A 17,254-nucleotide genomic window follows, 5' to 3' on the forward strand; every position below is an offset into this window, starting at 1 on the left:
TCGTGGCAGCGATGGGAAACAATAAGATCAGACGTACAATCATTTATGATAACCACTGTAAACTTGGCCGATCAATTGTAAATACATTCTCAGGAATATGTACATCACATATGAATACTTGTAATATGTATATTTGTCAGGCACATAGTGTTATAATAATACTTTAAAATATACAAAACAATATTATATACAGAATATTTATGTAAATTGTATAATTCATATACTGATCAATATTGTGCAGCTGTGGGGTAGTTTTAATGGCCATTTAAAAAACTAAACAAGTGTCAGTGTTTTGAGTCGTTAACACGTACTTCAGAACATACTTTCACAGGAATTCAGTCTTATTGAATGACGACTTTGGCAAATATTCACATATTTGCTTGTGAAACAATTATAATAATTAACCAACATTTGACAGTATTTGAAAATGATATGGTGAATCGCCATGCAACTACGTAGTCGACACGGAATTCTGTGCCATCACTGATTGGCTGTCTCCATAACTTCAGCACATTACCACGATAACGCGCATGCGCAGACTGACCCGTACGTGAGGCCCGCGTCCAGAGCCATTCACTAGTCTGTTATTCGTACATTTTAGGCGGCATCTAGTCTACAGCATTTATGAAACTCTAAAAACAGTGGGCGTAAACTAATCATTTATCAACATTTTAAAACGCCGTCCTTAATTACAACACCAAAAAACTTCAAATACCTTGCAATACACCTGCAATGTCTAGCGCCTAATTCTACAATTGGGTTAGACCAAATCAAAGCAGAAAAATAGTCTACGGTATTTCATGAAATATAGGATGGATATTTTTAACATCATCAAAATTTGTGCGTAGAATATTTTCTTCGAAAAGTAACCAGACAAAAGTGGAAGGGTTGTATATGGTACGGTATGTATACATAGTATCGACATGGAATACGCCAGACCTCAGCAGACCAGCTGCATATGGGTCATAATCAGATCTTTATGTAATATTTACAGTCTGAAAATAAATACCATAGAATTATATTAGTTTTCAGTTTCGAATAATCTCATGACTGTAGCACTTTGTATTCCTCGCACGTGCGTGGCGCTAAAACACCTCTTGTACATTACGACAAGACGCACTTGGGGAGTTGACTCTATCAATTTTAAGCAGACTCTCAAATAAGGGTTGTCTTGGAAACCCATTATATATACGATTATACAATACTACTCATTTTCAATGAAAAAGAAATTCAAATGAATTAGGTTGATTATTCGAGTATCACAGAGGTGGATATTTCAGCGTGTCTCACGGTATGTGGATGGAAATACTGATTAAGCTAATCTGATTTTTTTCCATTACCTGTTCAATTTGCAATTTTGCCAGTTTATAAATTTCGGTTACGTAACATGATGTTTATGTTATGTCGATTTTTTTTCTATAAAGAATGGTCAATTATGAGTAAATGGAACGCATGACTGCAATGGGAAATGGACGGAAGTGCCTCATATCATATTTTGACGTCACCAAATAGTTGAAGTTATTTTACAGGTAGTCTTGCGTTCAAGGTTCAACCTAAATTATGTTCATTGCCATTACATGTCCCTGTTTCAAAAAACACAAATAACGAACAGTGTTTATTATCTGTACTATCAATATACTGGCTAAAACAACTATTTGCGTATTGAGATTACGAATGCATCGCGATGTTTTGGTATTCGAGAATTCGTAATGTTATTCATATGTCAACACAGCTGTCCAGTTTTCAATTCCGTTAGAATACGTGGTCATACTTTGCACGACACTCTTTTAGGATCATAGGACAGCTGGCCCCATGTTTCATATGACAGTATCTTATACATGATTCAAATCATGACGAATTATCTGTCCATACATTACTGTAATCTATGTTATTATTTATTTTTATCAAACTCTCTCTTACACTCGAGTATTTTGTACAACTTTTACATTCTCATACTGCACATTCGGCACTGAATTAGGAGCTTGCGATTTACTAAATGGACCATTTTGAGGAACTAATCCATTTCCATTGCAGATTTTCAGTTTTGCCAAAGGACGAGCAGAAGGTAGTCCCTGTGTTTGTGTGAGTGCGCTCCGCTCCGACTCGTCTGCTGAAACGACTTTGATCTTTGGCGTTTTGTGCATCGGGGCTTTAACCGTTTGGGATATGTCCAAAGAATGTGGCCGCAATCCGCCACCATGTTCTATCTGGTTATTCTTACTCTGGAGACGTAACTGGTCTTTTTTGTCGATGGTTTCTGTAAGAACTCCCAGATTGGTTCCTACAGCTATCGTTCCTGGTACATTAACTGTTTTATGCGTGTTGCCATCATCGCCCAAACAGTTATTGCTTATATGAAAGAGATTTTTATCAGAGTTAAGATATCTGTTTGGTGTTCGCTGTATAACAATGTTTCTGTTCAGTTTAGGACCTGGCACAACCTCTTCAAATTGTTCATATGATAGATTATCCATGAAAGCTGCTTGAGGGGCCAAATTTGTGACTTTGGATTCGACCTGGTTATCTTCAGCTATCCGGGCAACACATTGAGCAGTTTCACCCGCGCCTACATCGGACGGCGGCGACATCTCAATACCGCTCGTACAGCCTACATTGTAATCCTCCTTCATACACGGCAAGCTGCAGACACTCGGTGAGGATGACACGGTGGCGTCACAAGGGCTGGCAGGATGAATTAACGAATGAGAATCTCCCATCGTCGTGGTGGAATTGAAATCACTAATATCTGGGCTGTGACCTCCGGTAGACTGAGCTGACGCACCATCGCCGCCACTGATGGTGCTGTTCCCGCTAGTTTCTTCGTCATTACTTTTTCCACTGTAAAAAACAAAACAATCGAAACAATATGGTAAGAAACCATTGGTGTGTGCTAATCACCCTACGTCATTTGTCTGGCGTCCCATTATGCCACAGTATACACAAATATCTGGGGCTCCAAGACCTATGTTCAACTACTATAATGATCAATGTAACTGCCAAATTATGCGTCATCAGTATTCTGCATAATACCACCGGCATTTTAGGATGGTGGACAATATTTCTGTAGAACGTTTGACAGTTTGCGATCTTCAGTGAATGGCGCCACCACCGTGACCAATCATTGGATGAACAAAGAATGTGATCTCTATTCCCGTACTTTTCATTAGAGAAAAGTAAAATAGAAAAGTGTGCGATATTTCTAAATATAACACGTGGATTACATCATTTTGCGTATTTTACAATATGCAGATTATTATTTGAATAATTCAACTTGGATTCATTGTTTTAAATACAATACTTCTGAGGTTTGCTGAGAGCAATGAAAGCTGGGTAATACTTCTCACCTACTCTCTGCATCAGGTACCCTGTAGTAATAATCCAAGGAGAGATCTATGTATTGCTGACTGTCTTCCAATATTCTCTCCAATTGCTCACGTAGCTGGGTGAACGATGGCCGGTCATTTGCAGCGGCCTGCCAACAGGAGCGCATGATATGGTAGCTGGAAAGAAATTTCAAATGTTGTGACATGAATTTCAGATTTCATTCGCCTCTTAGCTTAAAGCGGGGGAGTCGTCACCTGCGCATGCGTCAGATGGCCATAGCGTGTCATTGTTTACAAGCAAGCGTCTACCCATGAGCCTTTGCGTTTTCAGCGTGTGTTTTTATCGCCGCTTGGGACTCAATTCCCGCGCGTGCGCAGGTGTCGACACTCCCGCTTCAACTATTGTATTTCCCCGTTAAAAACAAATATTTGACACAATTGGTGCTTGAAGATTTGGGGTTGCTACAATAATTCTATGTATGATCAACCACACCCAAGTGTCACCCGCTTGGCTTTCAAAGAAAGACTCGTCACCATTATACCAACATTATTTTCTTATAACTGACATGTTGATTGGCCAAATATAAGTAGGGAGTTGTTGTTAGCCAACCACGGATTATAAATTGCGTTGAGATGTGCATTTGATTGCGGTGAACTATTGAATTGCGATACGCCAACCTTTACACAGGCGAACCGTCGCCTTACAAGTGATTACCTTTTAACATGGCTAACTCGAAAATAATTCACACCGCTGATGAAAACGCAATATTGCTAATACGTTGCTTAGCAGTTTCAAGGGTCTCCCAAGAAAATAGGGAAAGCGATTTAATGGACCACGAATGTTTCATGTTTAAATTAATGGTAAAATTGAATTAAATTGAACTGAGTCGTATCACCAGTAATCAATTCAGCGCACAATCATCGCTACAGTATCTGCAAGTTGATGATAGCTCTATTGGTTAGCCGGCTTAGCCCCACCCCATGATAAATCGGCGAAAAAAAAAACACCAGATCTTTAGCGTCAGTTGCTAACGTTGTGTATATCAACATACGACCAGGTGAAAGTTTAGTGTATCTCTGTGTCATTTCATGACCCAAACATGCCCTATGTACAAGCCATGTGGGTGTACCCCTGTATGATGGCAAATTGAAATTCGACACTAGCAACATCGAAAAATAAATTACAAAAAAATATTCGCTCACATTTCCTGTGGACAATTGTCAGGTTGTTCCATTCTGTGGCCAGTCTTCAGCATTTTAAGCAGTCTTTTTCCAGATATGCCTGGGTACGGTGAGGCTCCCAGTGTAATAATCTCCCACAACACAACGCCGAATGACCACCTGTATATTCACGACATTTATATAATAATGTTATAGTTTAACGTAAAACAAGACAAACACAACTTAACTCTTTAGAAATATATATATATATATATTCCTAGCACTCTCTATAAGTTTTACGCTGCAATAGACCGAGTGATAGGAAACGGAGATGGAAAAGGAATTAAAATATTGTCATATAAGTTAGGTTTAATCATTATATTTTTAATTGAATTAATTTGGAATCTCTATGTGCAGTTATGCCACAGTGGTTGGAACAATACAATATTACCTCATGATTTTGAAAAAAAAAACAATGAACCCCAGACTTTATTTCCTATATGAGCCTTTTATAAGAATGAATTTTTCAAGAGTAAAAGTGTTCTAATTTTATTTCTCAAAAAATACAAATAAAAGTCAACCCTCGTATTGCATAGCATATCACGAGTATGTCAGTCTATGAAACTAAACTACGATTAGGTGGCTTTAAGAGTTACAATTCATACGAAGCTCTCCCCAAAAATACAAGGTATTTGCTCATCATCATTTTTTTATTGATTTGAATAAGAGTTTTAATAAAACATGATATTAGTCAACTGGTTTTTTCACGATCATCTGAAAAAAAAGCACTGATCCGGATTAGTTTAACGGATTATAGACTACTTTTCCTGCAAGGACATGTTTCCCATCTTTTTACTTAATCGGAAGGAGCGGATAATCTTTCAAGCATTTACAAAAGCGTTTACTTTATATTAATGCATCATTTCCCAATTCCCTTTGGCACATGTAGCACACTCCTCAGCACTATGTCCTCTATTTATTAATATACACTGATTTACATATTACCTTTCAACACCAAAGTTTGATGTACAATCACATGGCCCCTTTTTCAAATCTTAATTAATGTTTACATGATGCGGTTATATAATGATGAAGAATGTCTGTGCTTAAAGATCTAGATGTATTACTACTTCGGATGATTTGCATAAAACCTCTCACTGGTCCCTGTAAGCAATAGGTGATTTTCCGTACAATTGCGAGATCTCGTGAGATGCATGAAAGACGCGCGTCGAACGTCTGCCGCAAAAGTCGAACGATTTGATTTTGTACTCGAATTTCTTTATTTCGTAACTCATACCGACCGGCCGATCTTCGACAGAGGAATATTGCTTTCGAATACCCTCACTTAATCGAAATTGTCCATCATCAAAAGTGTACAGCACATTATTAAGCATGGAAATATCCCCAAAATACTTTCGCGTTTGTCGAATCCCACGCGATGTTTGACGCCACTACGACGCTATGACCTTTGTTTGTCCTGTTTTTACGTTCGATTTCACGCATAACGCGTTATTCTCGCAGTGAACGGAAAATGGTCTATTATAATAGCTTCCGGGTTTAGAAATCGAATTTAGAAGTAAGTCACCAAAACATTAAAATGCACGCATGCAAAAAATACCCCGGGAAAGTGTTCTATGTTCTTCGTGTAATTAATGTTCGTATTTAAGGGATTTTTCCAAACAAAAACGACGATTATCGGTTGGCTTAATATTACCGCCAACGGATCGTATTTCTGTGAAAGATTGGCATTTTTGTCCCGATTTGTAAGAATCTGAAAAACGCGTTTCACAACTTGTCTCTTATTTAGTTTTATGCCGCATTCAAGACGGCGGTCCCATATAGTAAATACTGTATTTATTTATTATCACGTGTGCGCAAGCTGACTGTGATTAGACATTACAATGTTTATGACAAGTGGAGACTCGCTTCAGTGTTTATTTCAATCTAATCTCATGGTGATATTCAGGATGTATGGATGAATGCAACTTTACTGAGGTACCGCACGTCATCCTAGAATTCATACTATTCCACCACTGGTGCATAAGCTGCCCGATTTCTCAATGTTTGGCGCATTGACAGACAAGAACGTAATTTCATCGGCAAAATTACAACACACAGAATGGCAGATAAATTCGCTTGTATTATTTTACTATTATTAATAACAGTCCTGATTTTTCGCACATTGCGGACTTTTGCGTATTGTGGAACGCGAAATGTGTCGACCCCGGTAGAAGGTAACGTGATTCTCGCTTTGCTCGAGATACTGAAAATTTTAATTCATTTTTAGCAATCTAAAACATGTCTGGACAAACATATATAAATACAACATATTCTTGAGCTTCATCCACGATATTCTATAACTTAAACTTGAACTTACACATCACTTTGTGTAGTGTAAATCTGGTCAAAAATGGCTTCAATTGACATCCATTTCAAAGGCAGTTTACCTCCAGTAGTTTTGTGGTAATGGCTGTCTTCGTAAACGTCCCTTGCCATGCCGAAGTCAGATATTTTCACCAGTTTGTTCTCGCACACTAAGATGTTCCTGGCCGCGAGATCTCGGTGAACAAACTGTTTATTAGCCAGATACTCCTATATACCATATATGGAGATGTATAATTAACATACAATCGTGAAAGAGACACACTTTCATTTCGAGAGAAACCATAACAACGCTTACCAGGGATTTCAACCAAAGCAATTACAGGAACGAATTCTATCACCTGACTTGAATTAGAGTTTAATTCGATCAGGAGATTACTAGTATATGTAATAAACTAATACGCAATCTCAATTATTTACGATCCCACCAATAGCGGAATCATTAAGTGCATAAGCCGAGCCACAATTGCATGAACTGACTAACCTAGAGCATAGAGTCAGGGCCTAATAATCTGTGCACTTACCATCCCCATTGCAACCTGCCTTGCATATGAAAGTAGATCGGCCGTGGTCAGCTGGTTAACTGATTCTGTGGATGGAAATCCAATAGAAACGCTTAATTAAATGTAACGGCAAAGAAATATGTAAATGGTTAGTGGGAAATTGAGGCTTTCTCTTATAAATCACTAAACATGTATCTCTATCATTGCGACTGAGTGCATTTCCGTTTTAGTTGCTGCAAGAAAATCACGGTTTAATAAATGCGATATGCCTTAAATGTATTTATCGATCGTTAGTTTTAGTTTATATCTTGTTATCTTGTTGGCGATCCGCTTCATTAGGATTGCCCTTGAAATCACTTGTCTGTGTATGATTCTCTGTTTGTGCCATCATTCTTCACGTATCAACTCTTCTGTGATTTTTTGCCTTGGTTGATTTTGTTCAAACTTGGCAGGCATGCTGGTCACATCTTCACGCTTCTTAGGTGGTTGAACATCATTGCGCCAAATGTATCTCTTCCTACAAATCCTAGATTACAAACCTTGAACATATCTCGCTGTACACAGCTTGAGTGTGGACCCGAATTTGTTTTTTTATATCGTTTTCAATTGCCCCGAATTTGGGGGAATACTTTGTCAGGAACGGCATTTATATTTTTCTGTGAATTTTCTTTTCGGGGATTTATACCAATATTGGTCAAACTAGACAGGCAGGTTACGCCTGCACTCCTGACAACAGCCACAAACTTGATTTTGCTCGTATTTTCGTACAAATATCTGAGTCAGAATCTCGGACATATCTCATTCTATTTTTGCTTGAATGTGTGCCTAAAGTTACTACATTGTATTTTGTTTTTGAGTTGCCGCCAGTATTTAAGGTGCCTCTACAGAGTATTAGCGTGTGGTAAAGATGAGGTGTATTTTCATCTATATGCCACTTATGCATACGCAAAAATCGGCTTACGCATGCTATTCTATTCATTACCTATGTGCAAACCAGATTTTATGTGGCAATTAAAAATTAAATACAGTCAAAGGCCGGGAATCCAAATTGAAGTAGGGAATAGATTGCAATGGTCAATAAATATATTTACAAACGTGTAACACGTTGCGTAGAATAAACTTATTTAGTATGTTTCATGGTGTCGACCTTTGTCTAAAACCATGCTTCTAAATGATCGACTATTTTTTGTCAATTCTGACTTGCAATGTATCTCACAAATTCTCTTTCTATCTCGGTTGTTTGATATTATATTCAGATTATATTATAATCATGTTGCGGGATAATTTCTAGAATTCTATTTGAGTTCGTGATGTATCTGAGATATTCTGACAATATCGTTGACCAATATATAAATAGTCACGACAACTGCAATGAAACTTCAAGCTGTAAATAAAATCGAAGATATAAACCAGACAAAACTAACATATCTCGGACATATATCATTCTAACATCCGGGAATGGACGGCAAGGTAGCTAAAATTAAGTAACAGTGCCAAGGTAAAAAAAAAATAGTTTCATATTTCACAATGCAAGCGGGATATTAGGGAAATAAAATGTTTGTCACCTTATCTAAATCTAGATGAAAGAGTCAACCTGCGTAAATATAATAAATAATAGCAAAATACGCACTAGCAAAGAAGTGAAGTGACTTCTGAAAACTGGATGCTCTTTGAGAACTATGTACGAGGCTCCGATTGAAATTCTAAACCTACGTTTTCTTCACGTTCATGTTCCATCATGGCAACACACGAACAAATGTTTTTTTAGCGGAGCGGATCGCCAATCAGCCTATGGGATTGTTATCTTGTTAACAGCTATGAACAGTTACAGAAATAGCTCAGATAAAATGCCCTATATCTCGAATTGATCTTATCACAATGCGCAACCCAATTCTAATTGAGCAAGTTGCACACAATCCCTTGCAAAAAATTATCAACTTTCACATTTTACATATATACATAGCAGTAGTAATATTGAATACTTATTATATTTCTAGGAAGACCCCATTACCGTATTTTATGTCAGCGTGGCTTAAAAAACACACGATATAATGGCATTGATCAATTGCTATTCATATCATTAATTATAAGTTTTGTAACTACCCAAGTCCCATTATTGTATTCATTGTTACGTGTATTCCAATCACATCTCACACATAAAACGAGCAAAACGGAATAATTTGTTATTGTCTTTACCCTGGCTGCACTCTTCCCCTTCCCTCTCTGCTGAGTCCTGTGTTGGAATTTCTGTAGGTCTGTTAGCATATTCACCACCTAATTAAAAAGTATGTATAGGAAAATTACTTGATAATAATAGAGTGCATAGGGTATTGTAAGTACCAGATATACCACCGATAGTAGCTTACCCTCATCTGTGTTGCCGTTGTTGTCCTTCCGGCGTGTGGAGATTATTTTTAAGAATTCTCCATCTGCTTTGTAGACTGCGTAAGGAGATATGAGCTTGCATTTCGGATTCTGTTTGTTGTGGCAACCTGGATCACAGAGAGTTAACAACAATGAAACGACATGGTAAATTATAACAATCACAATACTGTAGTAAGTAACATCTTCCCTCAACTTGCTAAACGATATGATGGCATGAAACACGTACGATGTACCCCCGAACTCTCAGTACACGAACCTTTACTAAGAACACTGTCTTCGTGTTTATTTAAGAGTGCATCACTCTCTTCTGCCTCTTCTTTCTCATTAGCTTTCTCCAGTGGTGATGGTAGTTTCTCGGCACTGACTTTATTCGTATCGTCAACATTCCCCGTTTTCTGTTGTTTGAATAAAACAATCAACAGTTGCATTAGGTAATCTGACGATGCAGCTAACATCCAACACGGTAAATTGTAAAAGAATGGAAAGATGGTGTACACATTTTTACGTTGCATGTTTATTACATTATTACTCAGATCCAGATGTTTTGTTTGCTGTTTTCAAATTTACACATAATTCGTGAAGAAAGAAAGAAAGAAAGAAAGAGAATGATATGATTGGTTGACAAATTCACTAATAAATTTGCCATAATGAACAAACTTTCATCGCTATATATGAATAATGATATGCTAAATACATTCAAGTAATACCCACCAGAGACGTAGGTGGCGCAATAGACATATTGTTCTGTTCAATTACATACGAGTTTTTCTTTCTTAGTATCTCACGAGGGAGCGCTTTCTCTTCATCTTTCTCTTCAACGTCTCTTTCGATCATCTTCGCCATAAATGAAACAGAAGGAAAAAAAATCATCATTATGACATTCATTGAAATTCATAGCAACGCAAACACAAACGATAATTTCAGAATACTTACTGTATGCGTGTATTAACCCATCCCGATTAATTAGCAATGACAGGAAATGACAGCTTAATATTTATTTCACCGATACGATAGTTTTCCGAACGTCATGAAAGATTTAGGTACGTGTAGCTATACAATTAATGAAACGGAATAAACGACACGAATTTTCCATTTATACCTTATTTTAACTGCAAAGAGATTTACTCTTACCCAGAGTATCTGTACACAATACAATATAAAGCCATTCTAGAATGTTTGCGCAAGCGCAGCTTTAACAGTATCTGTTATGTAACTTGTCGGAATCGGTGATTTAAAATAATAAAATCTGTCATTAATTAATCGCAAAGAAAATGTCCCAAAATATTAGCAAAAATTGTCTCAACATACAAGCAAAATTGTATTTACTGTTACCATAATGCATACATTATTTGTTATATAAAGTGCGATGTCTTGAGTAAAGAAGTGCATTTCAATTCACATACTGTAAAATGACTAATTTTCACTGGGTTTAAATTTCACTGATTTACCATTTCAGGTATATTCAGTGGGTTTTAAGTTCACGGTTTTGTCATTTAGATAATGTGTTCTATGGTAAATTTTACATATTCACTGGGTTTTAATTTAGCGCATTTTCCAGTCAGCGAAATAAGCCAAATTAAAACCCAGTGACTAATTAACCCCTTTACAGTAACGAAGCGGAATAGTTGACCTAACGTGGCTGAACGAAATATACGCTGTTCCAAACAATTGAGGAGGAGGGCAAAACAATCAATTTGCGATTGAAAAATCACGTGAAGACCGTCTTGAAACCACTTTACCGAAAACAGTACACTGCCCTAATTGTGTAGCACGTGTAGCAAACAACATTTACATTCTTACATTAGGATGTAGACATAACGGCGACTTCACAAACGCTAATCATTTATATATATCGGTATAATAGGCAATATTACATGGGAAATAAGAAGCCATACAATGTACTTTTTTGACAATAATCATACATGACAATTGTATTGCCGATCAGTAAATACAATTGGGAAGTCATATGTAGTTGCATTCTAGGTAATACTAAATCATGGAATTTATTTTAAATTGTAATTTAGGAAAGATTCTCTCGACAAATATTTTTATATTATTTGTTGAAATAACTGTATACATCCCCTATGATGTAACGTATGCTAAATTCTATAAAGGGCAAAATAAAAAAACAATCGTGTGTAAACTAAAATAAACTAAACATGATTCTGAGTTACCCCCGACCAAATGTATCACACACACACTAGTGTAGACTAAAGATATTTCCAATAAATGAACACAGTTATAATATCACCAGTGTTTGTTGAAATAATTATTTGTTTTACACAGGTATGTCATAGAAAGCGGGGAAACTAACTTCAGTTCAATTTAATTACGTTACACAATTAAATTCAATGTAATTAAATTGTAGTCTCATATATGAATTAAAATTAACAACTATTTAATTAAATTTAAATTCAGTTGAAATAGGATGTAGGTATCTTTTATTTCATCCTAAAGTGAAACCAAAACACGTATATCTTAAACTTAACCAATAAAAATAGTGTTTTCATTCCACAAATGTATTTAATAAAATGGCTTTAAATTTAATGTACGTCTAACAAAGACTTTGAAACACTTACATTGAACTAATGTCATAATAAAACCGATTCAGTGAATATAAATGATCTTTGGAATATTTTGACAATATGCTAGAGTAGTAACACATTAACAGTCTTGTCGTGAGAATAGGATCGGGGTCAATGACACTTATGTCGAGTAATAATCTACTTTTGAATTCTAATAACCCACTCTATCTTCATCAATAGGGTGTGACGTCATAATCAGCTTTTAAATCCAGGCAGACGAGATTTTGAATCACGTTAAGCACTTATAAAATATTTGTCACCGTCGAATTTCCTCCCCAGAGACCGCGGCTTTGATCTGGGCGTTCGCGTAAGGCCAAATCAAAGATATTAACTGTATTACGTCAACTCACATACTATACTGAAAGAGTAGTTGGTAATTGGAGGCCATTGTAATCTGTCAAATACTCAGAAGGCAATGGCTGTTCATCAGAAGCAATGTACAATAGTTTTCATAATAAGCGGAGAAACGAGATCAACTTCAAATTTGTCAGTTTCTTTGAGTAACATGTTTATTTCCATTCGTACTACAATGTGTCCTGGTGCAGCCATTTAACAGGAGTTTAGATGACAGGAACTAGTGGCTGTCACAGGTGGGCGTTAATTCGCATTTCGTGTTTAGTAAGATTCATTCATTTTATAGCGATCACCATATCCGATATGCTCAACCTTGTGTTTTGTGTATAGTATTGGCTCCGCCCGTCACGGATATCTTAAAAAAAACAGTACGCGCAAAAAGACGCAAAACAGAGAATCGCATTACCCTGGCCTAATTGCAACGCTTAAGTATCGCGTGAGCAGCTGTGTCCTGCGCGCACGTGGGGATCGTGCTACTTATAACAAGTGTACATCTTTTCCCACGGCGACACGTCATATGCAGTGCCCCCCGCACCTTCGGCTCTTAGATAATGTACTTGACGATGTTACTGGTGTTAGTACTTCTGCGCGAACAAGGAAAAAAACACGATTGTAAATTACCATCATACACCGAACGCCTATTCTGAATTGCAGCTCACAAAAATGTACATACATTTCAGGAATTGATTTTATTATCATGACTTTTTCAAATTCTATAATATGCATTATTAACTTTTATCAAAGGTCATACTACCATAAAATCAAATGTGTGTGTGCATTGACGTTTATTGTTGAGTCGTGATGAAAACAGTACCGCTTTTAAATTGCAATATTGTAATTTGCCATAAACACTGATGCGATGTGAGTTCTTGTGACGTTCTAGCCACATCATATATAGCAAATTACATCTACTCCCACGAATTATATACAGTGTGGATGCCAGATATGGAACAGGATTTGGTTATTTTCTTTTTCTCGAAACTCTTTACATCACTTTCGATTAGCACAGGAAATTACAGACGTTGGATTGTATTTACGGCTGTGCACATACACATGATGATCAATGCATTTTATATGCCAAGAGGTCATATGTTTCATCGGAAAATATATAGGAAACAAATGTTGAGACACGGCCAATTGTGTTATACTTCTAACAAAACAATTGTGTATTCTTCAGTTCATTTCTACTACAATTGCGAAGTACAATTACCACATGTTAGTTACTTGACACATATTTCTGAAACAAATGCACGTATTGTATTTTTGTTGTAATTTAACTACGACAATTATCTAGACATTTATATTCTGGAATTGATGGGGCAAATGATACATTCATCTTTCTGTTGCTCATGTTTCTGTTGTTATATCAGCCGATTGTTAACATATGCCGAAATTATGCACTTATAAGCCGATGGTGCGGTAAAATATAATGACTTACTAAAATTTGTTAAAATGGATTTCAATTATTTCTGTATTAAATCTGGTTGAATGCCGCTGTAGCACAGAGTTCATATTCACAATTTGTCTGGTTTAATGTTAACGGAAACTTGGACTCCTGAAAGCATAAATACGTTATAAATATGCGCCATAGTAACGTTTGAATTATTCGTTACATGTGCCTTTATAAAAGATAAAATTAATAGTGAATCCATATGATCTGACGTCCTTCTACCTTTCTTGATGTGACTTAGTCAATAACCCTTTAATTGGAGCACCGCAGAGGGATATTACCAGTCAAAAATTAGCATTTTTTGTAAAGACAGTATGAAGTGCATTACATTGTAATTATTTATGTGTCTATATGGTGATAAATTCGACTTGAATACTGACCAGCTCTCGTATATTCCTGAGGTAGTTTCTGAGATCGCCATAGGCACAGTATTCAACTATTAAACAGATGGGCATGACTTTTGTGCAGCAACCAATCACATTGATGACGTTTGGATGTTGTCCAACTTGCTTCATCACACTGATCTCAGAGAGCAAGTTTTGGCGGTCACCGCTGGAGGCGGTTGCTATGGGGAAAACACACAAAACAATAAGCGTCGTTTAGCAACACGGCGCATCCGTCATTGTTATTAATCATCTTGCAGTATGCTCTGTCAGTTTAAATCTGTCCAATTCGTGCTTACATTAGATGTAAAGTATTGCTATGGTAACATATGTTGTACCTAATAGAAATATGCCGTAATTTGATTGAAATGTATGTATGGGTCATCGTTTATGCATTTAAGCATATGTTGTTTATAAAATAAACCTTTAAACTGACTGTTGTTTGCATTATATTTAAGAGACATATATATATATATACTATGAATATGAGTTATTTGGGGGAAAGATTATAGAAAAGTTCAATTGTATTGCACGCAGTTTAATCATTATAAATATAATATAAAATGGAAATGTATTATCAAGTATCAGTATTATTTATACATGTTTATAAAAGTCTTGAAGAAATTGTGTAATAGCTACGTAATTTATGATTAGATAACTGAATATACACCTGAGCGAATTAAAGATAAACAACTTGTAAATAAATGCATAAACGTTAATGTATATGTATTTAAAATGTCCGTACTAATGTTAGGAAAATACCTCTCAACATTTTCACTGCAACTGTGAAGCTCCGTGAAGCTTGATTTTTTAACTCCGCTTTCATGACCTTTCCGAATGCCCCCTGACCAATAACCTCAGCCAATTCCAACTGGCTGAAATCCACTTCATAATGGTCGGTTTCGACGTTAACTAAGGTACTGTTACTTGAGTAGACTAACGGGTTTCTCTGCTTGGATCCACCATGTGTTGTCGTATTCGGTAGTTCTCTTGGCGACACAGGCGGCGTTTCCAAGTCTATTAAATTGTTACGATGTCTCTGGACACATAAAAACACATTAGAACACGTTAGAAGTTATTTACACTAGGATCTATATCGCGCTGTCCATTATTGTGTGAATCCTTCTATCATGAAATAATTTTTAATTATTATACATCTGTCATTGTAACGCCATAAGTTACAGCGTGCCGTAATTTTGTGGTATTTTACGGGTATTTTCATCCTACTATATAAGGGAATGCGAATTCCAAATATAGCATGATTACGCGCGTAATCTAATAATGAAAACAAACACCACCGGGGTTTGACCAGACTCCACACAAAGAAGTTCAATGATTCTGTTTAAAATATTTTGAATTTCGGCATTCCCATAGTGTATCCTTGGAAGGAAAATATGTATAATAATAATAATAATAATAATAATAATAATAATAATAATAATAATAATAATAATAATAATAATAATAATAATAATAATAATAATAATAATAATAATAAGGTCGCGTCGGTCGATACTCCCGCTGTACTGTCTTCGTGCACACTTTGCGGTATCCTCGCAATAACCTCATATTATAATGCGATATGTCTTTCAGTTACACATAGAACGTTCACTAAGAAACAACGAGAGAAACCACGCTCCCGGGATGTTTGCACATAACAAATATCATAGTGGGTTTTCTGTTTATATGACCTGAGTGTTTAACCATTCGATATTGCAGATTAAAAAAAATTCTTGTTTGTCTGTTCACGAATTGACTTCAACGACTCTTCAGTTATCGTCTGATAACAAGGGTGCAGGTGATTCGTTGAAATTCAGCGTATAGTTTTATAATTACTAGCTTGATGCACTAAAAATTGGATAAAATATTTGACACCCCCAAATCATCATAAAGCTGAATTTTAATACCGATAGGACTGATTTTGGGTTGTCTATATAAGACATATTTCTTTAAATTGTTCATATTGTCTCGTTTGATGACATTGTTTAAATCTATTGAGTCTACTATGGTGAATAGCAATCGTGAGTGATTAGAAGCATTCAGTCTACAATACAATACAATAACTAGAGTTAATTATCTCCCTAATAAGTATGTTCAAAACCTACCTACTCGACGGAGCATATAGAGAATGCAATAAAGAAACCGACCAGCGTTTAGAAAATGTACACTACTTAAACTTAATAAATTACATAATGTTATCCTGTCGCTATAGTTATACAGAAACATTTTCTATATACACGTACGTCCAGTGTGATACGACGGTTTCCGTGTACATGTTAACGCCATAGCGACAAATAGAAGTGCCTATGAAAAAATGTAATTGCGGATAATTACAATTATTTGAAAAACGTTTTTTGTTGAAAAATACAAACTAGATATAAAAGTTATTAGCAGCCTGCGTGATTTGACTTTAATAAAAAAAATAGATGTGCGTTTAAAATGAACGGATACCGTTATGAATCGGTTACCGTACGTTAAATAAAAGACTAGTCGAAACAAAGTATCCCAAGTCCTTGACGAATACATACAAATGTGACAGTTGAACCTACCTCGGTATTTTCTCTTTTAACAATTGAGAGTTTGTTTCTTGACATTAACCATATAAAGGCGCACACGAGACCGATGATGACAGGGGCGATGAAGACCGCAATAAGAGAGACGTGGAATTTGCTGGAAGCTGAAACACAGAAAATACTATGATCATTTGCACACCGGTGGTTATGTTTCG

The 17,254-nt window shown here is 36.2% G+C and overlaps 1 protein-coding gene across 1 annotated transcript; it reads right to left on the reverse strand.

Moving 5' to 3' along the window:
• Window positions 1-1,873: 1,873 nt before the first annotated feature.
• LOC146737891 (uncharacterized) lies at window positions 1,874-15,500 on the reverse strand. Its single transcript, XM_085504726.1, has 11 exons — window positions 15,289-15,500; window positions 14,524-14,708; window positions 10,466-10,588; window positions 10,011-10,149; window positions 9,736-9,861; window positions 9,566-9,643; window positions 7,391-7,455; window positions 6,862-7,076; window positions 4,527-4,664; window positions 3,345-3,500; window positions 1,874-2,838 (listed from the first exon to the last, which is right to left on the reverse strand). Exons 1-11 carry the CDS (start codon window positions 15,350-15,352, stop codon window positions 1,917-1,919), a joined length of 2,211 nt encoding a protein of 736 aa, XP_085360852.1. The 5' UTR covers window positions 15,353-15,500; the 3' UTR covers window positions 1,874-1,916.
• Between the last annotated feature and the right edge of the window lie 1,754 nt (window positions 15,501-17,254).

Source organism: Saccoglossus kowalevskii, chromosome 10 (assembly GCF_978046115.1).
Source record: "Saccoglossus kowalevskii chromosome 10, keSacKowa6.1, whole genome shotgun sequence".
Lineage (NCBI taxonomy): Eukaryota > Metazoa > Hemichordata > Enteropneusta > Harrimaniidae > Saccoglossus > Saccoglossus kowalevskii.